This window comes from Chrysochloris asiatica, unplaced genomic scaffold (genome assembly GCF_000296735.1).
Source record: "Chrysochloris asiatica unplaced genomic scaffold, ChrAsi1.0 scaffold00328, whole genome shotgun sequence".
Lineage (NCBI taxonomy): Eukaryota > Metazoa > Chordata > Mammalia > Afrosoricida > Chrysochloridae > Chrysochloris > Chrysochloris asiatica.
The window spans coordinates 1,954,946-1,980,641 of record NW_006408846.1 but is presented as its reverse complement, the minus strand read 5'-3'; the positions used below and the strand labels follow the sequence as shown (position 1 = coordinate 1,980,641).

Genomic DNA, 25,696 nt, shown 5'->3' with positions numbered 1-25,696 from the left:
TCAAATCAATATTGTGGAGCTATTAGAAAAGCACTGGACTGCATGATTGGTTTGAACCACAAGTTCGGTGGTTCAAACTCAGCAACCACTCCTCGGAAACGCTATACAGGATCTCCATGAGTTGGAACTAACACTATGACACTTAACAGCAACAACAATTCATCAAGACACAGGAGAATGGAATGCAGAGATTTAAGAATACTTATTTTCCTACAGCTTTGGTGGCAGCTGCAAGACTGTGCTCATCATATTCCTAAGGATACTTATATTCTTTTAAGCAACAGATGCTAGGGAGTCTGAGGACCTGCAGTATAAGCCTTCAAGGACTTTTCAAGTCATTCCATCTTCTCACTTCATTGGCAGTGTTTCTAGTACCATGATGCCCCAGCTAGAATCCAACTCTTCAGCCGATTCTATACCCAGGATGGTCTGAGATTGAGATTGTGGCTAGGCTCCTGGTGTCCACTATAAGCACAGTCTACAGGACCTGGCACAACTACTCAGCTTTTGGAATCAAGGCTTGCTATGAGTCAAAGATCAGATCCACCCGCCATGTCTCCAGGTAAAACATCAGTAGTTCATCCACTAGAAACCACTTTGACTGCATGCGAATATAAGGGATTCTGGTCCCTGCTGGGCCTCGCACTACCAACATTATCTACCAAGTTGGGAGCACAGCAAGAGGAGAGTAAGCTAGAAGCGGCTTTCACAGGGGATACAGGTCCGAGACTGTAGATCTTTACAGGAGCACACAGAACATACTGAAAGTGTTCAATAAATATTTCTTGATAAAAAACTCACTCCCTAAATATAATCTTTGCCTTTTGGTATTCATGTTTCTCTTCTTCCTCTTTTGCAAATTTCCAGCTTTAGAAGTAAATGTTGGTTCAGATACTGCCTGGGCTTGGGTGGGTTTGGGTTGCAACTTCCTTTGCCCTGATGCATTCATATTTGAACTTTGGCACACTGCACGGTTCACTTTGAATGGATTTGAGAAAGGGACAGAGAGAAGCCTATAATTATTAGAGAAGGGTGGAGGAGACACAGAAGCAAGCAAGGAGTGGCCCTAGCTACAGCTGGTTCCTCCCTTTCTTGTCTCAAAGTTGTGGCTTCCCCTCCCTCTTCAAGTGCCCCCCTCCCCTGCCCTCAGGTGGTAGAGCCTCATATCAAAGCTACCCCCTAGGAAGTTAGAGCATGTTCCAAACACATCTGAACAAAATCTTTTTCTTTAGCTGTACCGCTTAGAGGTTATTGCCACATTTTTAATGAGGATTAATTATAAGTTTCTATCACGTCCCTTAATAATAATTATTCATTTAAAAACTACAGTTATGCCTAACTTAAAATGTAGCCTAAGATAATACATTAAGATAATAAGATGATATATAGCTGATACAATTCTTACTTCAGAAATGCTTTTATTTACAATAAAGGTCCAAGTGCAGGAATGCTTCTAGGCATTGTATTAGGATGTCAGCATAGGCTAAAACCCTCAAATTCGGGTTCTAATGCCCAGAGCAAAACCAAGTGAGCCAGCTCTCTAACTGAATTCCCTTTAACACAGTTCAGTTCTATCTGAATAACAATAGAGTTTGATGAAGATGACTTTTGGACATTATTAAACTCTGCACTTTTACATCACCAAATTCCAATCAGGTTATTGAATTAATATTTGCAATTACATGGATTTTTAAATAGACCTGGAGAGATCAAAATAGTTGGTATGTTAATTTGACCAACAGCATGGCAAAGGGGAGTAAACAATTACAGTTCCCTGGATAAGCAGTTACCCTCCTATTTTGGAGTTCCCTTTCACAGAAAACAGGTAAAGCAAGGGGACAAAGAAGAGACAAGACTTGCTCAAACCAATTGTGCAGCAGATTTGCCTCATGCAATATGTCATTTGATTTCTTGACGGCTGCTTCCATGAGTGTTAATGATGGATCCGAGCAAAATGAAGTCTTTGACAGCTTCAATCTTTTCTCCATTTATCATGATGCTATTTATTGGTCCAGTGGTGAGGATTTTTGTTTTCTTTACTGAAGTTTGTGGTCTTTGATCATCAATAAGTATTTTAAGTCTTCTTTGCCTTCAGCAAGCAAGGTTGAATTATCTGCATATTGCAGGTGGTTAATGAGTCTTCCTCCAATCCTGATGTCATACTCTTCTTCATATAATGCAATTTCTTGGATTATTTGCTCAAACATAGAGCTTAAGTAAGTATGGGGAAAGAGTACAACTCTGGTGCACACCTTCCCTTATTTTAAGCCATTCAGTATCCTCTTGTTCTGTTCAAATGACTACGTAAAATGTTGTTGTTAGGTGCCATCCAGTCGGTACTGACTCATAGCGACCTTATACACAGCAGAACGAAACACTGCCTGATCCTGGGCCAACCTCACTACTGTTGCCATGCTTGAGTCCATTGATGCTGCCACTTGGACAATCCATGTCGTTGAGGGTCTTCTGCTTTTTTTCTTTGACCATCCACCCTACCAAACATGATATCCTTCTCCAGCAACTGGTCCCTTCTGACAATTTGTCCAAAGTATGAGAGATGAAGTTTGGCCATCTTGGCCTCCAAGGAGCAAGAATGAGGGGGCAATAAAGGCAGGAAGTGACTGGCTTACAAGGTTTCAAGAAGGAGTTTAGTTTAAGAGTATGCGGGGAAGATAGAATCCCCACTGAATAGTTTTCAGTCAGGTAAAAAGAGATGGGGATAAGATTCTTATGATTCAATAGTGAGTAATTGTTATCATGACTAATTGTGACCGTCACAACTGTAAAGGTAGAAGTTTTGTAACAAAAACGGGGGAGTAGTTAATCTATCTTACAGTCCAAAAACAGAAGACTCTAGGACCATCAAGGGAGACAAGCACAAGCAGAATGCAAGACCTTATCCAGAGAAGCAGTGACAACAGAGATGGAGACAGAGATGGGGACATGGAGAGAGGGAGCAGCTGAGGACTCTAGTTTCATGGAAAGAGAGGGACTGAGAGCTGGTGGCCAAGAGGCAGGCTTGCAGAATGTGCGCTTTGGTGGTGTAAATTATTATATATGCCTGAGTGTTAAAAAAAAAAAAGAGAGAGAGAACTAAAATGAATATAGAGAAATATTGTTAACTGATGGTATGTGGAGGGGATTATAATCACTGTAATGAAACAAAAGATATGATTTGTTGGCTATAAAACTGATGCTCTGCCCTGTAAACTTTCACTCAATTCACAATAAAAACTTAAAAAAAAAAAGACTACCTCTTGGTCTGTGTACAAGTAGGTTCCTCATGAGCACAATTAAGTGTTCCAGAATACTCATTCTCTTCAGTATTGTCCATATCCCGTCATGATCCACACCACTGAAAATGTTTGCAAAGTCAATAAAGCACAAGTAAATTTCTTTTTGGCATTCTTTGCTTTTATTCAAGATCCATCTGACATCAGCAATGATATCCTTCATTCCAAGTCCTTTTCTGATTCCGGCTTGAACCTCTGGCAGTTCCTTGCCATTTTGGAGTTATCTTTAGCAAAATTTTACTTACATGTGATATTAATAATATTGTCTGATGATTTCTGCATTCCATTGAGCCACCTCTCTTTGGAATGGGCAAATATGGATCTCTTCCAATCAGTTGGCCTGGTATCTGTCTTCCAGATTTTTTTTGCATAGATGAATGAGTGCCCCCAGTACAGAATCAGAGTGTTGAAAGATTTCAATTTTGTAATTCATCAATTTCCAGAGTCTTGTTCTTTGCTAATGTTTTCATTGCACCTTGGACTCTTCCTTCAGCACTATTTGCTCTTGATCATATGCTATCTCTTAAAATGAGTGAACATTGACCATTTCTTTTTGGTATAGTGACTCTCCGTATTCCTTCCATCTTCTTTGATGCTTTCTGCATCAGTCAATATTTTGTCCATAGGAAGCTTTCAATATTGCAAATAGAAGTTTGAATTTTTTTTACAGTTCTTTCAGCTGAGAAATATTGAGGGTGTTCTTCCCTTTTGGTTATCTAACTGCAAGTCTTTGCACATTTCATTAAAATATATGACTTTGTCTTCTTGAACTGCCTTTTGACATTTTCTGTTCAGCTCTTTGACCTCCTCATTTTTTTCATTTGCTTTAGCATCTTTATGCTGGAGAGCAAGTTTTAGAGTCTATTCTGCCATCCATTTTCATCTTTTCCTTCTTTCTTATCTTCTTAATGTCCTTTTGTTTTCTTCCATTGTGATGTTTTTGATGTCTTCCCAAAACTTCTGGTCTTCGGTAATTAGTGTTTAATGCATCAAATGTGTTCTTGAGATGGTTTCTAAATTTAGGTGGGATATGTTCAAGGTCATATTTTGGCTTTCGTGGACTTGTTTTACTTTTCTACAGCTTCAGCCTGAACTTGCCTATGGGCGCTTGATGATCTCTTCCACAGTCTGCCCTGGCCTTGTTTTGACTGATGATATGGAGCTTTTCCACCATCTCTTTCCACAGATGTAGTCAATCTAATTTCTGCATATTCTATCTGATGAAACCTGTCTACCATAGGTGATATTTAGAATACAGCTTTCAGCATCACAACAGCACACAAGCCACCACAGTACAACAGCCACAAAAATACAACAAACTAACAGACGAGTGGTGGACTTCAGGATATAGATTCAATTTAATATTCTCTAAAGGAGCTCTGGTAGCGTAGTGGTTACGAATCGGGCTGCGAACCTTAAGGTCAGCGGTTCGAAACTACCAGCCGCTCCGCGGGAGAAAGATGAGGCTTTCTACTCCCGTAAAGATTTACACCCTCGGAAACCCTGTACAGGGTCGCTATGGGTCGGACCCGACTCGATGGCACTTAACAACAACAACAACAACATTTTACCAATGCATCACTGTGTATGTGATTAACAGCTAACCAGTGAGGCTGCCTCTCATGTTTTCTAGGCAACTCTCCTTTCTCATGAAGAAAGAGTTCTTCTGGATTCATTCTACTGAGAGCTCATTAGTGATAGTGCCTTGTTTCTTCTACCCCACAGGGTTACTATTTTCCTTTCACTCTAGGGAGCAGATATCCAAGCTAGAGCTGCTGATTATAAACCATGGAAAGTCCCTAGAGGAACAGACTGCAAGAGACAGATGGTGAAGAGGGAAAAGGAGACAGTTTTATGGCCTCCTTCTATTGGATACTTGTGAGTGATGTTTGGCACATTTATTATCTTAAATAATTCACCTAAGAGGAACAGGAAGGAAGGGTCACTCATGCTAACTAAGCTATCCTCTCTGTCTTCAGAACTTTGCTCCAAACTCTTAGGTTGTGCATCACATGAATCATTCTCAGTGTATGATCCCTGTGCCAGCAAGCAGTATCAGTATCACTTGAGAGAACTTGTTAGAGGTACAAATTCTCAGATCCTACCACAGATCTATTTACTCATACATATGTTTTAACAAGCCTTCCAATGAATTCTGATGCACATTAGAGTGTGAATTGCTTTATAGCATTGTGTCTTGACTCTTTTGTTGATTAACAAATCAATTGAGACAAAAGATGGATTCTTCTCCCAATAGTATGTAAAGTAGAAGAAGATAACTGTAAGAAAAATAATTAAGCAATGATGTCACTGGTCATAAAATCCTTACCAAACTAGAGCGCCAAACAAAACAGCACATCTAAAGGGCGGGAGAGGAGCAGAGGGATTATTATGGAGGTAATGGCAAGATGCATGGAATGTTAGATAACTGTACCAGGTACGGTTTGGTGTTAACCTGACTATGCCAGTTTCTCAGTGGTTTGGTAGAGATATATTATCCCCCATGATGAGATACAATATAATGTAGTCACCTCTATGAAGAGATCTGCTATGAGTAGCCAACCAATTGAAAGGAAGTTTTCTGCTTCCTATATATTGGACACTTGGGCAAAGCTTTCTTGCTTTCTGCTGGGTCTGGATTCTGTATCTGGCTCTTATTCAACCTTTAGTTCTTTGGACTTGAACCATTGTTCTGCTCTATTGCCTGCTGATCTTGAGAGTTTTTTGCAGCCTGGCATTTCACCTGCTCTACCTGCCTGCCTGCCATCTGACCTGCTGATCTTAGTTCATCTGACTTGGAACTTGCCCACCTGTGAGCCATTCCTTTGATATACACTTCCCTTCATATATACAAATGTAAGCTTCACTGGTTTTACTTCTCTAGAGAACCCAGCTTAAAAGTAATAATGTTTGCCCTTTTCTCTTCATTTATGCATTCATACTGAGTACCTGAGAGAGGGAAAGAAAGACAGCTAAGTTCTGATTTTCACTAAAGGTTTTTATAGTCTAGGTAGGAAAGAGAGGCATGCTAAGTAAAGAGTGAGAAGACAAATGACTACTGCCATGGTCAAGTTTACTAGGTACTGATCTTTCTGGGGTGCAGAAGAAACAGGAATTAGTTCTCTCTGGAGCAGTGGAGGATAATGAGGTGGATTAGGAATGCCTTTAGCTGATTCTGAAAGGATGAAGAAAAACTCTCCAAATGGTGAAGGAGAAAACACCATAGAAGAAAAGACAAGGGCATGAACAAAAGCATACTGATGTATAAAGCTGTTCAAGTTCTCCTCCTGTCCATTTTGCCAAGCATGTGAAACTCTCTGTGCACTCAAACAAAAATAAGTATCTGGCTACAAATCTTGCCGTATTTTACTCTTCAAAATACTGATTGTCAAAAAGCTGCTACCTGGAAAGAGAAAGGCTGTGTGCTGGTCGCCAGGAGGCAGGCTTGCAGACTGTGCCTTTGGTTGTTTAAATGATTATATATTCCTGAGTGTTTTTGTGTACATTCAAAAAGCAAAGCAAAACAATAGCAGAGGGAATAGAAGCAAATAAAATACTGTTGAATGATGATGATGCATGAGGGGGTTGTTATCATTGCAATGAAACAAAATACAGTAGGATGAGTATAAAACCAATGTTCTCCCATGTAAACTATCACTCAATTCACAATAAAAAAATTTTTTTAAAAGCTGCTAACCTTGTGAAAGTCCTTCATTATAATCTTTAATATTAAAACTGACATTTATGGGGGATTTATTATGTGCCAGATACTGTTCTAGGCACTTTATATGCATCAAGTCATTTGGTCATTACACCAACTCTGTAAGGTGTGGGCTATTGCTGGCTCATTATATAAATGTGGAAATTGAATCACAGAGAGGTTGATTAAGTTTCCATGGATCACACCGCTAATAAATGGCATCCTTTATACAGATTATTTTCATTATTATCTGTCTTTTGTGGGATTTATGTCTCTGGTTACTGAGGCAATGAGTTAATTTAAATCCTCCATAGCTCTAAGATTAACTTCCTAGGAATCCAGACTAAATCCACTTAATATAGTAAGCATTCCTCCCTGCTTCCGACATTGCTATCTTTTCACTTCATGTCACACACATTACATCATGTCCCCACAACTGGAAAGGAGCCACACTTCTCTCCATTTCAGCTTCTCTTAGGTCCACAGGATTGGAGAACGTTCCATAGGATTCCAAAGTTAACAAATCTTATCTACTAGAACTAAAGGGCCAGGCTAAAAGAAGATTCACAGCTGTTTAGAATCAAACTGTCTTTACTGAGATGTTAGAGAAGGATAGAGAAATAGAGATGCTTAGTGGTGGACCCTGAACAAATTACAAAGGGAAGAAGAGGTGAGAAATTTACAGTGAAAAAAAATTCAAAATAGGGGAGAAGGAAAAGATTTCAAGGGAATTATGGCTAAACAGGGATTATGGATTTAAATTGTGTCCCTCCAAAATATGTGTTGTAAATCCTAACCCTATACCTGTGAATATAATCCTATTTGAGAATAGGGTTTTGTTGTTGTTTTTTTGCTGCGCCAGTGGTGTGGTGCTGTGGGCTAATACGTCAGACTGCGAAGTCGTTTGAATTGCAAGGTCAGTGGTTCAAGCTCACCAGCTACTCCTTGGAAATCCTATACAGGGTCACTATAGGTTAGAGTCAACTCGACGGCACTTAACAACAACAACAATTGAGGCCGAATCTTAAATTAGTCATTTTATAGTGTGCAGTGTTGTCTTAAACCCGTCAATTTTGAAATATGAAGAAGCAGATTAGGCACAGACAGAATAAAGCACAGATGAGAAAACAAAGACACCATGTGGAGATCTCCAAAGAATGCTAAGAAAACTAGAAAAGCTAAACCTGAAGCCAGATTAAAACCACTGCCGTCCAGCCATTTCCGCTCACAGTAACCCTTTAAGACAGAGGAAAACTACTCCATAGGGTTTCCAAGGTTGTAAATCTTTAAGGAAGGGGATTGCCTCATCTTTCTCCTGAAAGATGCTCCACTTAGACCACTGCACCACCAGCGATCCTCAGGAATGCTGTTGGTAAGTGGAATTCTGTCGGCTCCAACTCATAGTGACCCTGTACAGAGTTTGGGTAGGTTTGAACCGCAGACTTTATGGTTAGCAGTCCAGTGTTTATTCTACAGCACCACACCCGTACTCTTTAGGAAAGTTGTTATTGTTATGTGCCATGGAGTTGGTTCTGACTCATAGAGACCCTGTACAGGGTTTCCAAGGCTGTAAAGTTTTACGGGAGCAGAAAGCCTCATCTTTCTCCCGCGGAACAGCTGGTAGTTTCGAACTCCTGACCTTGCAGTTCACAGCCCGATTCGTAACCACTATGCTACCAGAGCTCCTTTTAGGAAAGTTAAACAATAATTTTTTTCTCCCAGAGTGGACAGAGAGAACCTTACCCTACAGTAGTCTCGAAATCCAGACTTCTAACTTTAAAAACTGTGAGTCCTGGTGTAGCACTTCAGGATAAGCATTAGACCTGCAGGATAAGTTTGAACTGCAAGGTCAGTGGTTCAAATCCACCAGCCTCTCCTCAGAAACCCTATACAGGGTTTACTATGAGTCACAACTGAGTTAATGACGCTTAACAGCAACAACAAAAGCCATCCACTTGTGATATTTTCGTTAAGGCAACATGAAGAAACTTAGACAGCAGGCTATGCAGTGCTTCTGTCTTCCTTCATCTTGATCTGTAAAAAATGGCTTGTCCTTATATTTGTTGTTGTTGTTGAGAGTCATCGAGTCGGTGCCGACCCATAGCAACCCTGTACAGGGTTTCCAAGGCTATAAATCCTTACGGGAGCAGAAAGCCTCATCTTTCTCCCACGGAGCAGCTGGTAGTTTCTAACTGCTAACCTTGAGGTTTGCAGCCCAATTCGTAACCACTACCCTACCAGAGCTCCTTGTCTTTAGCTCACACTTATTTCACTCAGACTGGTACTGTTGATGGCCCACCAGTCTCACCTTGCATGGAGATTTGTACAGGGTGACTATGGGTTGGAACTGACTCGATAGCACTTAACAACAACAACTAACTTCTGAGGACATGAATTGTGCAAAGTCAGTCTGAATGATAAGTGCTCACATGCAGATATGATATCACTGAAATCAAAGGTCTAGCACCTTACCTGACTTCCTCAGGATCCACCTGATAATCTGAGTTTTTAACTGGAATGTTTAGACCATTTACAATAACTGTTGATAAAATCAGAGAATGCCAGAAAGATGATTACTTCTGCTTTATTGATTACTTTCAGTGCACCATGGACTTTTTATTCCTATTATAATGCCTTCTGTTTAGGGTGAGGCTTGGAGTGCTTTGAGGGGTTTTTCAATGTTTGTTCTCCACTTCAACTTTCAGCCTTCTCTTTGTACCATATAGGCACCACAGAGGCAGGCCCAATCTCTGCTTCTACCCTTTCTTCAATGACAGATCGCTATACTTGTTATTCTGTGCTTTCTAGGAGAGGACAGAAGTAGTCTCTGTAGTCTTTATATGCCTGAGATTTAAAGATAGTCATTATATGCCTGAGATTTAAAGATGACACACTCTGATATTCCTGCCTGTCCTTCTTGTTGCAAGCAGCTAAACTTGTGTCTAGATTAGGTCTTGGGTGGAGAAAGATTTTCTTGCTGTTCCCTCAGTTATAGGAGATCTTTTAAAGTACTGGTTCATCACTCGCCTGTCATTGTCACACTGTGGTGGCTCGCATATTACTGTGATGCTGGAAGTTATGCCACTAGAATGCCACAGTGGCCAGATCTCAGGAGAGTTTACAGACTAAGACAGACTAGGAAGAAGGAGAGGTGGACCACTTGTGAAGGGTTAGCCACAGAAAACCTTATGAATAGCAACTGAACATTGTCAGATATAGTGCCGGAAGATGAGCCCCTCAGGTTGGAAGGCACTCAAAATATGACTGGGATAGAGTTGCCTCCTCAAAGTAAAGTTGACCATAATTACTTAGATGAAGCAAAGCTTTTAAGATGGGACACAGCTGAAAGTGATAAGAAACAGCTGCAAACATCCTTTAATCATCAGAACATGGCATGTATGAAATATGAATATAGGAAAATTAAAAGTTGTCAAAAATTAAATGGAATGCATAAAGATCAATATCCTAGACATTAGTAAGCTGAAATTGACTGGTATTGGCTTTTTTTGAATCCAACAATTACATGGTTTACTATGCCAGAAACATCAAATTGAAGAGGAATGGTATCACATTCATCACCAAAAAGAACATTTCAAGATCTCCCTTGAAATACAATGCTGTCTGTGATAGGTTAATATCCATACACCTACAACAAAGACCAGTTAATACCACTGTTACTCAAATTTATGCACTAACCAATAAATCAATAATGATGAAATTAAAGAATTCTTCCAACTCCTTCAGTCTGAAATTCATCAAATATGCAATCAAGATGCATTAATAATCACTGGTGATTGGAATGTGAAAGTTGGAAACAAAAAGGAAGGCTCAGTAGTTGGAAAATATGGCCTTGGTGATAGAAATGATCCTGGAGATTGCGTGATAAAATTTTGGGAGATCAATGACTAATTTGTTGCTAATTTTTTTTTAGACAACATAAACATACACATTGACGTTTCTTCACCATATGAAATACACAAGAATTAAATTTACTACATCTGAGGGAAGAAATGATGGGAAAGCTCTATATCATCAGCCAAAACAAGGTGAGGGGCAGACTGTGGAATAACCATCAATTGTTCATATGCGAGTTCAGACTGAAGGTGAAGAAAATGAAAACAAGTCCACAAGAGCCAAAATATGATCTTGAATATACCCCACTTGAATTTGAGTCCACCTCAAGATCAGACTTGATGCACTAGACCCTAATAACTAAAGACCAGAAGAATTCTGGGACATCAAGAACATCATATAAGAAGAAAACAAAAGGTCATTAAAAAGACAGGAAAGAAAGAAAAAACCAAAATGGCTGTCAGAAGAGACTCTGAAACTTGTTCTTGAGCATAGAGAAGCTAAAGCATCTGGAAAAACTGAGGAATTAAAAGACCTGTACGGAAAATTTCAAGAAGACAAAGTATTCTAATGAATACTTGAGTTAGAAAACCAAAAGGGAAGAAAATGCTCAGCATTTCACAAGATGAAAGAATGGAAGAAAAAAATTAAGTTTTGACTTGTAATATTGAAGGATTCTATGGGGGAAACATTGAATGATGCAGAAAGCATCAAAAGAAAATGGCAGGTATACACAGAGTTACTGTACCAAAAAGAAATGGTCAATGTTCAACCATTTCAATAGGCAGCATATGATCAAGAACCAATGATACTGAAGGAAGAATCCCAAGTGGTAGGAACTGTTGAAAAACAAGTCTCCAGGAACTGACAGAATTCAAACTGAAATCTTTCAACAAACTGATGTAGCATTGGATGTGTTCACTTATCTGTGCCAAAAAATTTAGAAGTTAGCTATGTGGCCAACCAGTAGGAAGAGATCCATATTTGTGTCCATTCCAAAGAGAAGTGGCCTAACAGAATGTTAGGCCGCAGTACATCAGCAAGGAACTACCAGAAATTCAAGCTGGATTCAGAAGAGGACAGGGAACTAGGGATATCACTGCTAACATCGGATGGATCTTGATGAAAACCAGAGCATATCAGAGAGATATTTGCTTATGTTTTAATGTCTATGCAAAGGCTTATGACTGTGTGGATCATGACAAACTATGGATAACTTTTCAAAGAATGGGTATTCCAGAACATTTACATATATCAAGAGGCAACCATTAGAACAGAACAAAGGGATACTGCATGAGTTATAATCAGGAAACAACAACATGTGTGGGTCAGATCTGGATCCTTACACCATACATATTCAATCTGTATGCTGAGCATATCATCCAAGAAGTGATGCTAAATAAAGAAGAACATGACAGCAAGATTGGAAGAAAACTCATGAACAATCTGGGATATGTAGATGATACAACCTTGTTTGCTAGAAGGAAAGCTGATTTAAAATACTTACTGATGAAGATCAAAGAGTACACCCTTCAGAATGGATTACACCTCAATGTAAAGAAAACAGAAATCCTCACATGTACCAATAAATAACATCATGATAAATAGAGAAAAGATTGAAATTATAAAAAAACTCCATTTTATGTGGATTTATAATTAGTACTCATGGAAGCATCAGTCAAGAAATTAAACAACATGTTGCATAAGGCAAATCTGTTGCAAAAGACCTCTTTAAAGTGTTAAAGAGCAAACAAGTCAATTTAAGGATTAAGGTGTGCCTGACCCACACCTGGGTATTTTCAATTATATACAAGTGAAAGTTGAACAGTGAATAAGGAAGACTATAAAAGAATCTATGCATTTAATTTAAGGTATCAGCAAATAATATTGTACCCTGGACAAACAAATCTGTCTGGGAAGAAATACAGCTAGAATCCTCCTTAGAAACAAGGATGGTGAGACTTCTCATACTTTGGACATCTTGTCAGGAGGGACCAGTCCCTGGAGAAGGACATTATTCTGGAAAAATGTAGGGTCAGCAAAAAAGCAGAAGACTCGAACGAGACAGATTGAGATAGTGGCAAAAACAATGGGCTCAAAGTAACAACAATTGTAAGGATGTTGCAGCACCAGACACTTGTAAACAGGGTCACTATGAGTCAGATCATACTTGACAGCATCTAACAACAACAAAAGCATTGGTATGAAATACTATGCTAGGGACTGGTTCTTATCCCTGGCAACAATGAGTCTTGACCTGTGTTCTGTTCCCCTCCAGCGTCTTAAGTGTCTAGGATAACACTGGACTGCTAACCACAAGGCCCACAGTTCAAACCTACCAATCTATCCTTGGAAGCCCTGTACAAGATCACTGTGAGTTGAAACCAACTTGATGGCACTTAACAGCACATACTTTTGATTCCATTTTTTTTCATGAACTTTTTGAAGACCCCTCGTGTATACATGTAGTTTCTGAGTTACATCAGGGTTCTTTTGTAATGGCTCCATTGTAAGTTGATTCTAACATCAGTTGAATACTTTTTTTTTAACCTTTCATTATTATTACCTTTTATTATCAGTATCATTAAAAATCCAATCTTTGTCTTTGGGGTTTGAGCATTGTACATAGTAGATATTACCAACAATAAGATGTACAAAAAGAATTAGATGATCCTAAGTGTGTCTTAGGCTGACTTATCTAGAGAAGCAAAATCAGTGTAGTTTATACATGTATATATAAAGAGAAGTTTATATCAAAGAAATGACTCACAGTTGTAGTGGTGGTGGTGGTGATGTGCTGTGGAGTCGGTTCTGACTCATATAGGGTTTCTAAGGCTGTTAATCTTTATGGGAGCAGAAAGACTCATCTTTCTCCCATGGAACCTCTGGTAGTTTCGAACTGCTGACCCTGAGGTTACCAGCCCAATTTGTTGTAGAGGTAGGGCAAATCCCAAAACATGGATCAGATAAACTAAGAATGGCAGATCAGACAGCAGGTAAGTAGGGCAGGTAAGATGGCAGGTTGCTGAGGACTCTCAGGTTCAGTCGTTCAAAGTCCAAAGAATTGGATCCAGACCCATCAACTTTGTCTGCGTGTCCAACACATTTCAAGCAGGCCATACCCCTGAGGGAACTTCCTTTCAGTTGATTGGGTAATCATAGCAGAGCTCATCATGGAGCTGATTACATTATATTAGACTTCAACATGGGGGATGACTACATCTTAACTACCAAACTACTGAGAATTCTGGTCCATCAAGTTGACACAAAACCTTAAATAGTACAGTGATAGTCAGTGTATCTCAAATATATTGTAAGTCAGGATTACTTGCATAGAACGTATTTTATTTTGTTGTGGTTGTGAATATGTACAGCAGAACATATATTGGTCCAACACTTTCTACATGCTAAATCCAGGGACACTAATTACATTCTTCGAATTGTGCAACCATTCTCACCGCCTTTTCTAAGTTGTTCCTCCATTATTAACATGCACTCACGCTCCCCTAAGTTATCTATTTCATCTTTCAAGCTATAGTTGTGAATTGATCCCATATAGATAGATCTTAATAGAACATAAAGCTTAGGCAGATATACTGTAGGATAAGCACTGAACCACAAGGTTGGTGCTTCAAAACCACCAGGCACTCCTCAGAAACCCTATACAGGGTGGCTATGAGTAGGAACTGACTCAATGGCACTTAACACCAACAATAATTGTTTGGTTTTAAGATGACTTCAGGGGATATTTTTGGCTTAAGGTTTAAAGATTATCTCAGGGCAATAGCTTCAGGGATTCATCTAGCATCCATGACTCTAGAAAATAGGCATTCCATGAGAATTTAAAATTCTGGTCTGCATTTTTCCTCTTTGATCTGTATTCTTCTATAGAATCTTTGATCAAAATCTTTAGTAATGGTAGCCAGGCATCATCCAACTCTGGTGTGATGTTAAAGGAGGCAATAGTTGTTCATAGAGGTTACTAGTCACACATTCCATTTCTTCCTCCTTTTCCTGACTCTCCTTCTTCCTCTGTTGCTCCAGTCTTGTTAGGTGTGTTGAGTTGGCTCCAACTCTTGTACAGCAGAGCAAAACACTGGTCCAGTGCCATCCTCACAAATGCTATATGTGAGTTCATTGTTTCTGTCACGGGGCCAGTTCATCTCATTGAGGTTTTTCCTCTTTTATGCTGACCCTCCACTTCATCAAGCATGATGTCCTTCTCTAAGAACTGGTCCTTTGTGATGGTATGTAAAGTATGTTATGAAGTCCCACCATCCTTGTTCTGGGGAGAATTCTGACAGTATTTCTTCCATGACAAATTTGTTTGTTCTGGCAGTCCATGGTACTTTCAATACTCTTCATCAACACCATTAATTCAAATGCATCATTTCTTTTATGTTCTTCCTTATTCATTGTCCAACTTTCACACGCATATGAGGCTATTGAAAATGTCAAGTGCACCTTAGTCATCAAACGGACATCTTTGCTCCTTAATACTTTAAAGAGGTGTCTTGCAGCAGATTTGCCCAATGCACTAAATTGTTTGGTTTCTTGACTGCTGCTTCCATGAGTGTTGATTGTGGATCCAAACAAAATGAAGTCTTTGACAACTTCAATTGTTTCTCCATTTATTATGATGTTATTTATTGTTTATGAGGATTTTCATTTTATTTACATTGAGGTACAATCCATACTGAAGGCTGTAATCATTGATCTTCATCAGCAAGTGCTTTAAGTCCTCTTCACTTCCAGCAAGCAAGGTTGTATCATCTGCATATGTCAGATTGTCAATGAGTCTTCCTCCAATCCTGATGCCACATTCTTCTTCATAAAGCCCAGTTTCTTGGATTATTTGTTCAGCATATAGAGTGGCACTGTAGGATAAGCATTCAACTGCAAGGTTGGTTTGAACTACAAACTCAATGGTTCAAACTCACAAGCTGTTCCGTGAGAACCCTATACAGGGTTACTATGAATCTGAACCAACTCCACAGCACTTAACAACAACAGCAACAACATAGCTTGAATAACTATGGCGAAAGGACGCAACCCTACACATATCTTTCCTGATTTTAACCCATTTGTATCCCTTGTTCTGTTCTAAGGATCGCCTCTTGGTCCATGTACAGGTTCCTCATAAACACAATTAAGTGTTCTGGAATTCCCAATCTTTGCAATGTTATCCGTAGTAATCATCTTTCTGGCATTCTCTGAATTTATCCAAGATCCATCTGATATCAGTAATGATATCCCTTGTTCCATGTCCTCTTCTGAATCTGGCTTCAATTTCTGCCAGTTCCCTGTCAATGTACTCTGCAACAATTTTTGAATTATCTTCAACAAAATTTTATTTGCATATGCTATTAATGATTCTGTTTGATGATTTCCTCATTCTGTTCTGTTGCTTTTCTTTGGAATGGGCACTGTTGCAGACCGTGTAAGACTAGTCAGAGGTTCGAGGCCCTCTAGGGCTGAGTGTAACAAATGAGGCCACTGGCAGTTAATGGAAAATTGCTTTCATCTTAATATTCAGGTATATATATTAAATTAATACACTGGAGCCTTTGAAAATCCACAGATAAATGTGATATTTTCCTAAAGCCGAGACTAAAGGTTGCAAGGTTAAACCTTTCTCCAAAGGATTAACTAAAAATATCTTAGCTACTTCTTGGTTCTTTGTTCTATAGACAAAGAACCCATCCTCCCTAATCCCTTTTCCAGGTGCAGCCCATTCACCTGGGCGGCTCCTGCAGAACTCTCACCTTCCCCCAACTGACCTCAGGGGCTATAGATATGTTAATTGGGCCTGAGAATCCAAGTTGCTGGCCTGGGATTCGAACCAGTGAAGTACAATGTAAAGTTACCTGAGTGTCTGGAAAATTACTGATGTTAGCTGTATCCTGTTTTAGTCCCTCCCCGCTTGGTGTGAAGCTCCCTCCCCTGAATAAAGCAGAGGCCCGAGCCTCCCCAGGTGTGCATTACTGGTTGGAAGGCATGGAGTAAAGATTGCGGTGCGTTACTGGTTGGAAGGCATGCATTAAAGATTGCAGGGCAGTGAGTCGCTGCCTGCAGAGGCCATGATGCCTGTAGTCCCAAGCCTGCCCACCAGTGATGTATCCACCCTGGCTTTGGGGTGCCTCATTGTCTCCCTTCTTCTATTTGTCTGTGTATTCTTTCGCTATCCCTATCGCCGCTGGATCTCCCCTCCTCGTGAACCAAAAACTCGTGACAAGTATGTCGAGGGAAAACTCTGACAGGGCACCAAAAGGGATCTCTTCCAATCGGTTGACAAGGAAGCTGCCTTCCATATTTCTTGGCACCGATGAGTGAGAATGTTCAGCTCTGCGTCAGTTTGATGAAACATTTCAGTTTGTATTCTGTCAATCCCTGGAGCCTTTTGCCAATAGATTTAGTGCATCTTGGACTTCATCCTTCAGTACCATCAGTTCTTGAACACTGGCTACCTCCTGAAATGGTTGAACACAGGCCATTTCTTACAGAGTTACACATACAGTGACTATATGCAGTCTTAAGCCTTTTTAAAGAAGGTTCTGGGCAGCTGAGACCTTCCTTGCAGTGGTAGCTAATCTCTCCTACGTTTCTATGTCTCTATCTCTGAGGAAGGCTCTTCTCAGTCTTCTGGCTTGCCCCACATCTTCCTTATGGGCACCTGGTAGAAGTCACAAGAAATAATCTGTAAATAAGAACAATTTCCCCTTGCTTATGTGGTTCCTACTACTTGGAGGGAAGCCTGTGCAAAGCAGAAATAAATGAGGTTAGAGACAAGCAAATAAGAGAAAAATATATGGAGTGAGTGCTCACAGCATCAGGCTTCTCAATTCAGACCCTAAAGTCTTCCTGAACTTTTGTGATTCATCCCAGTCACCAAACTCTCTTTTAATTTTAATTGGTTTGATTTGGGTTAGTCATTGGCCCAAAAAAGTATCCTCACTAATTTATACTCTCAGTGACTTCTAAGTCTTGCCATTATAAAGAGCATTGTGAAGAAATTTAATACAGATAAAATTTTATATACATGCATGATCCCCCCCACCCCATATGATGCATTTCAGGATAGGAGTTGCTGGATCACAGAATGTATAAGTCATAAAAGGTTTTGATGTGTATTGTGAAATTGCCCTCAGAAAAACTGTCCAATTTATATTTTCACCAAGACTGTATATGTTTCTAGTTCCATACAATCATAATGCTAAATAGGAGATGATGTAAAAAAAATGTCCAAATAAAGCTTCACTGCTTTTTTAATTGACACTGCCCCCATACCTAGGTTCTCAAGTATGGACCAAAAAGAGATCAAATGGGAATAAAATTGTGGAAGGAAGCCAGAAAAAAGGGAGGCGTCCAAAATGTACTCTGAGAGCTTTACCGCTATGAATAGCCAACCCTGGCTTTCACGCAAACCTAGTAATCTGGACAGGCTGAACCAGTATGAATATTCTAGGGAGAAATAAATGTGAGGAAATGACCAGAAGCCCTACCCTGATCTACCTCCTTAGCCTGAGGACCCAGTAGGTGACTGGCTGGCACATCAGTCATAGCTCCACACCCTCCCTTGGTGTTGATACATAAGCTACAGCAGAGGCACAGACCTCCAGTTCCTGGTCCTGAGGAAGCTGACTTCCCCACAAAGATGTGGGCTCAGTTCCTCCTAGGAATGCTGACTCTATGGCCAGCCATTGCAGAAGAACTTCTCCCGTAAGTTCTTGGAATCAGTTGATTTAGAGCAGGTGGCATCTTTGTCTATCTTTCTAAACATAAATATGGGAGAGATATAATAACTTTTGGTTTACTTTTTTGGAGGCTTAAATGTCATTCTCATCTTTTCCCTTTGGTTTCATGGCTCCTTTACTCAAAGAGAAAAGCTGAAGTACTGAGATGAATCTTAATTTTTTTTTTTTCCTTTAAAATGTAATAGAGTCCAGATACCTTACTTCCTCTTTAGGCTAGGCCTGAGCATCCCCGGGTGGTGCAGTTAATACTCTTGGCTGCTAACCAAAGTTCACCCAGAGGAATCTTGGAAGTAGGAAGTGACCTACTTCTGAAAAATCAGTCATGTGAAAATCCTATGGAGCATAGAGGAGCCTGGTGGTATAGTGGTTAAAATGTTCAGTTGCTAACCAAAAGGTCAGCAGTGCAAATCCACCAGCTACTCCATGGGAAAAAAATGTGGCGGTCTGTTTCGGTAAAGATTTACAGCTTTGTAAACCCTATTGGGCAGTTCTCAGATGGAATTGACTTGACAGCAGTGGCTTTTTGTTTTTTTATAGGGCACAGTTCAACTCTAACAGTTATAGGATCACCACGAGTCAGAATTAATTTTACAACAACTGATTTTGTTTTAAGTTTTTATTGTGAATTGAGTGATGATTTACATGGGAGAACATCAGCTTTACATTCATCCTATTGTATTTCATTTCATTGCAATGATTACAATACCCTCCATGCATCATCATAAACAACTGGTTTTAACCTAGGCATGGGTTCTTAATGAGGGATCTCCAAGGGAAAGAAGTTTATTCACTGAATTATTTGTTACCTATCTGCTGCTCCCTTACAGAAAGTAAGATTCATTTATTTCATTGTTATACGTCAATTACTTAGGAGAGTGTCTAGTTTTTTCAGTCAATGAATGAATCGTTACTACCCTGAAATCCTTTTTGTCCTTTAACAGAAACTACCTGGTGACCTTACCAGCCCAACTTAACTTCCCCTCCACTCAGAAGGTTTGTTTGGACCTGAGTCCTGGGTACTATGGTATAAAATTCACTATTACTCTGGAGACCAAGGACAAGACCCAGAAGTTGCTAGAACACTCTGGAATGAAGAAGAGGCACTTACATTGCATCTCCTTTTTGGTAGGCACAGATTCAACCAGAATTTGGATCCCTTACTTTCTCTTTTCCTTAGGCATTTACTATAATTGAACATCAAATATGATTTCTATTGTCTTATTTCTGTTATGACCTCTAAACCTATTTCCTCCAATCTTAGCTTCAATTACTTGCTCTAATTTACCCACAATTTTCTAGATGTTGGATTTTTATTTTCAGTTCCTTCTGATATCATTGCTCTCCTTAAGATTTCTGGGTGGCCCAATTGGTTTGTGCTCAATACTAACCTAAAGGTTGGAGTTTCCAACTCGCCTAGGAGTGCTCCAGATACTTGTTGTTTTTAAGTGCCATTGAACTGGGTCTGGCTCATAGACACCCTGTATAGGGTTTCTAAGGAGCAACTGGTGAGTTTAAACCACTGACCTTGCCATTCAAACCAACTTTATGGTCGAGCGCTTCTCCTACAGCACCATACCAGGACTTCTGCTGTGGATAATAGTCCTGGCAATCTTCTTCCATAAGGACTACAACCAAAAGGGCTCTGTGGCAGAGTTCTACCCTGCAATACATAGGGGTGCTATGAGTTGAGTCTCCACAGCAATAGTTTTTGTTTGTTTCTTTCTTTTCTTAATGGCAAGTTGTTTTACTGCTCTACCTTTGCTACCCCATGTAACTCAGTTCTTTACTTTTACTCTTCTGCTGTTGGGTGGGAGCCATTGATTCTGTTCCCCCAATCTCCTACTCCTTCTCAGAGCTCTCCTCTCTTGACCAGGTACCACCTCCTGCTGGTGGCACAGAAGAAGTGGCTACAATCCGGGTGTCAGGTGCTGGAAATAAAGTCAACTTTGAGGAGAAGAAGAAGGTTCTGATTCAGAGGCAGGGGACTGGCACATTTGTACAGACTGACAAACCTGTCTACACACCAGGGCAGCCAGGTAAGAGGTTCACATATGGAGTTAGATGAGAGACTGGGGAACCAGCTGTGCATTGGGTACCAAGGAGATTTGTAGTTTGGGAGGTAGGCGTATGAACTGGGAGTGCAGAAAAAAAATCTGGAGAGATGAAGTGTTATAGGTGTTGAAAAAAAATGCCCATTGTTACACAAGTAAAAGAATGATGGGTGGAGTTGTTACTGTGTGTGTTTCTAAAACAAAAGTACACATTTCTTCTGGAGTGGAATTTGGCAGGTGCAGTTGGATTTCTGAGTAAACTGCTGGTATACAGGATAAAAAAGATCTCAGGGCATTTGACTCTAGTTCTTGTATTGGTACTGTGCTGTCTCTGAGAGGAACACTGTGTTCTGAGATTTTGAAGTCAATAGCCCTGAAGAGAAACCTGGTTTGGGCTTATCTTTCTCTCAAACTGGGTTTGTTTGTTTGTTTTTACGTGTGTTTTCTACTTGATGAGGTTTTTCTGATTCAGAAGTGTGTGTGAGAAAGTGGAGTGGGTGGAAGAAGAGAAGCTTCTGAGAGGGGAAGAAGTTCCATTTACTGATGATGCCTATTTCCTTCTAGTGTATTTCCGCATTGTCACCCTGAACAGTGATTTTTTCCCTGTGAATGAAAAGGTGAGGATTTAATCGAGAGGAGGGAAAGGGGAGGAAGGAAGGGAGAATAGGGGAAAGGAGAACAGTCTCTGTGAAGAGTCTCTCTGTGTAGAGGTGTGACCAAGGAAGCCCAGAGGCCCAATGGTTAAGCACTTGCTCTTCCCCAAAAGGTGGATGGTTTGAATCCACAGAGAAAGATGAGGCAGTCTACTACTATAAAGATTTATTATTGTTGTTAAGTGCCGTCGAGGTGCTCCAACTCATAGTAACTCTGTACAGGCTTTCTGAGGAGTGGCTGGTAAGCTTGAACTGCCAACCCTGTGGTGCAAACCGATCTTGCAGTCTAGCACATTACCCACAGCACCACACCAGGACTCCCTATAAAGATTGACAGCTTTGGGAATCCTGTGGTGCCATTGTACTCTTCCCTATATGGTTTTGTTCTTTAATTGTGAACTGACAGTTTACATGGGAGAACATTGGTTTTTTACACTCTTTTCATTGTAATGATTACAATCTCCTCTGTGCATCCTCACTCAACAGTATTTGCTTCCATTCCCTCTGTCTCTCTTTGTGGGGTAGGGTGAGGAGATGTACACAAACATACTCAGGAATACATAATAATTTAAACAACCAAAGGGCACATTCTCCAAGCCTGCCTCCTGGCCACCAGCACTCAGTCCCTCTCTTTCCATGAGTCTAGAGTCCTCAGCTGCTCCCTCTCTCCATGTCCTCATCTCTTCCTCCATCTCTGGTGTCGCTGCTTCTCTGGATAGGGTCATACATTCTGCTTGTGCTCTTCTCTCTTGATGGTCCTAGGGTCCTCTGCTCCTGGAATGTAAGATTAACTACTCCCCCATTTTTGTTATAAAACTTCTACCTTTACAGTTGTAACAGTCATAATTAATCATGATAACAGTTACTCCCTATTGAATCATAAGAATCTTATCCCCATTTCTTTTCACCAGACCCGTCTAGACAAAATGAAAACTATCTTCCCCCCCACACTCTTAAACTAAACTCCCTCTTGAAAACTTGTAAGCCAGTCACTTTGTGCCTTTATCACGACCCCCATCACCCCATTTTAGGTAGCCAATGCCTAAGTTGCCTGTCCCTATCAACTCTATATGCAGAGGGGATAGGATTGACACTTGATCTGAAGACCCCTTCCCTCTAAGTTGGCATTTTGAGCTACTACATCCATAAGTATAGGTCAAGTTCATCAAATTGTAGCAATTTACACTTGTTTCCTTTATCAAAAATTGCTTTTTTATCTTCCTCTAGCAGAGTTCTGACTAGCAAGCCATCAAGGCTCCTAAAGCATTGTTTTGACTCTGAATACACTTAGCAGAGAGGAGGCCCTCTGGGTTGCAGAATACAGGTGGGATTTGAGCCCCCTTCTGCCTGAAAATGAACAGAAGTGATTAGATCTTAGTTTTGTGATCTACACATCAATTAGATTAACCTTCCTGAGAGATGGCTCCATTTGCTGTCATTTTAAAAAGCATTTTTGCACACTTTTAGACTGTCTCCCCAGGAATGATGCCAACCGACTTTGCAGTGAAAATATTAAGAAATAATTCAGAATAATTCATCTTGACAAAATGAAAACATAAGCATACCCACTTTCTTTCCATCTTTATTTATTTAACATTTTATTGTGAATTGAGTAAATGTTTACTGACAAGATCATGAGTTTTACACTTAAGAAATCACACACTTTGTTTCATCCCAATTTGATTTGGAAGGATTGACCATTCCATGGTGAGCATACCTTACTAGTGTGACTGTTCCCAGTATATACCTATCTGCTACTTGACTAAAACTGGGCCACAAGAGTGAGTTCCTTTCCAGATCTGAAGGGTGGTGGAGGGCCATAGTCCGTTGGACTAATTAATTCCAAACATTTTTGTTGTGAGGAAAGGTAATTGATTTGATTGTTTAAATAACTTTTAACAATGAAGTAGATAAACCTCTTGTTGTTCCTGTAGTTAAGTGCCTTTGAGTTGGTTCTAACCCATAGCGAAGCGACCCTGTGATAATCCTCTTAGGGCTACATTAAAAAAAAAAAAAAAAAAAGTGTGAAAGGAAAACATGTGATATTTAGGAAATAATTTAAATTTCCTTGCGCAACTCAATTTTGGAAGCATAAACTTGTCATCTTTTTTATGTCAAATCTGGGCTTGTGTCACTTCTATAGGTGGTAGAGATACTTACTCAGACATCCCTGCTGTCTTCTTTCTCCCCTGTCACAGCCCATGTATTCAATGAAGTTTTAAAAATCATCACAAGGAAAGCATTATTATTTTAAATCTTTATATTCTTTAGAGCTTCTGTTTCCTTTATCAGCATACAGGGAGGGTGTCTTAGTTATCTAGTATCCTACAGTGGGTGGTTTTTACAAACAGGAATTTATTCTCCCACAGTTTAGGAAGCTAGAAGTCTGAATTAAGGGTGCCAGCTACAGGGAAAGCCTTTCTTTCCTTTTCAGCTCTGGGGGAAAGTCCTTATCATCAATATTCCTCTAGGTCTAGGAGTTTCTCAGCTGAGGAACTCCAGGTCCAAAGGCTCTGTACCTGGATCTCCTTTCTTGGTGGAAGTAGGTCCCTCAATCTCTACTCCATTCTCTCTCCTTTGAACTCTTCTAGGACAAAAGATGGTGCAGTCCACACCCAGGGAAAATCCCCTTACATTGGATCCAGACTATGACATGATTAAGGGTGATTTATCCCACCCTAATCCACTTAGAACTGATTGGCTGATTCCATCACAAGGACTAATTGCATCATTTCATAACTGCCTCTAATCCTGCCTCTTTAACATAGAGATTAGGATTTGCAATACATAGGATAATTACATAATACTGAGAAATGTGGCCTATCCAAATTGACATATTTCTGGGGGATACGATTCAATCCAAAACAGATGCTATGAGCTTATTATTGATTGATAGATAAACTCCTCCACCTCTGTCTTTTTGAATTACAATTCTTCTCAGCGTCTCCTTCACAGCACCTACATCCTTTCTTTAGCAGGAATTTGGTAGACCATTGAACACTTCTTTCTTTTGCATTCTTGGTGAAAGTTTGCATATCAAATTAGGTTCCCATTGGACAGTTTCTCTACTTACTGTTTGTAGTCCTGGTGTGGCTTTGCAGGTTTATGTGCTGGACTGCAAGATCGGTTTGAACCGCAAGGTAGGTGGTTCAAGATCACCAGCCGCTACTTGGAAACTCTATACATGGTCACAATGGGTCAGATCTGATTCGATGGCACTTAACAATAACATATGGTGTCATTGGTTACATATTTCACAATGTGTCAGCCATGTCATTATGTTCATTCTGCTTACCTGCCTGCCCACTCGTTGCCTATCCTCTGCCCACCACCCCCATCTTCTCATCTTTGCTTGGAGGTAATATTGACTCATTAGACTCCTATAGATGATTCTTTAAGAGGAAAACAGCACTCATGGATGATGTTGTTTATTTTATGAAGCAATCTATTATTTGGCTGAAAGGTGAGCACCAGGAGTGGGTTCAGTTCCAAAAGTAAATGGTATCTCAGGGCAATAGTCTCCAGGTAGCCTCTAGACTTTACCAGTCCAGTAAGTGTGGCCTTCTTTTTAGGAATTTGAGGTTACATAAGTAGAAATGTATGCATGCAGGTATCATATCTATTTATATGCTGTTTTTGTTGTTAAGTGCCTTTGAGTCAGTTCTGACTCACAGAGACCCTTTATTGGGTCTCTGTGCCAATAAAGAAGCTGCACCTCTTTGAGAGATCAGGCAATCATATGCATATTTTTAGCTGTTATTATAAAACTGTATATGTTGCAACGTTTACTAAAATTGTCCTTTAGTCTTGTGTACTTTTAGTGCCATCATTGACCTTGATAAGTTGTCCAGACTTCACCTATATTGGCTATTAATTTTTCATTACGAAATAATATGTGTCTATGCTCTAGAAAGTGATTTCCCGTTCCTCCCCCTTCCATTTCTGGTAATCATCAGACATTGCTTTCTGTGTGTATACGTTTTCTTTTAATGAAAGTGAGAGCATGCAATAGTTGTCCTTTTGTGATTGATTTATTTTACTCAACATAATGTCCTCCAGATTTACCCATGTTTTAATTTGATCTGAGAATTATTATTCTTTATAACTGCATAATATTCCACTGCATGTATGTACCATGATTTGTTTATCCATTCACCCACTGATGGGCACTTAAGTTATTTTTATCATTTTGCTATTGTGAAAAATGCTGTATGAACTAAGTGGGAATATGTCTATATGTGCCACTGCTAATATATCTCTAGGGTATATTCCTAGGAGTGGGATGGCTGGGTCAAAAGGTTGTTGTTGTTGTCAGGTGCCATCGAGTCGGAACCGACTCATAGTGACCCCATGCACAGCAGAACGAAACAATGCTCGATCCTGGGCCAACCTC

At 39.9% G+C, this 25,696-nt stretch overlaps 1 protein-coding gene and 1 pseudogene across 1 annotated transcript in view; one reads left to right on the top strand and one right to left on the bottom strand.

The window, feature by feature from the left end:
• Positions 1 to 287: 287 nt before the first annotated feature.
• Positions 288 to 13,965, bottom strand: LOC102830449 (annotated as a pseudogene).
• A 4,534-nt stretch (positions 13,966 to 18,499) lies between these two features.
• Positions 18,500 to 25,696, top strand: part of A2ML1 (alpha-2-macroglobulin-like 1) — a 64,341-nt gene continuing 57,144 nt past the window's right edge. Inside the window, exons 1-4 of the mRNA XM_006875459.1 lie at positions 18,500 to 18,564; positions 19,541 to 19,724; positions 20,473 to 20,635; positions 21,215 to 21,267. Of these exons, the coding sequence (XP_006875521.1) occupies positions 18,500 to 18,564; positions 19,541 to 19,724; positions 20,473 to 20,635; positions 21,215 to 21,267 (465 nt within the window). The remainder of the gene's footprint in view (positions 18,565 to 19,540; positions 19,725 to 20,472; positions 20,636 to 21,214; positions 21,268 to 25,696) is intronic.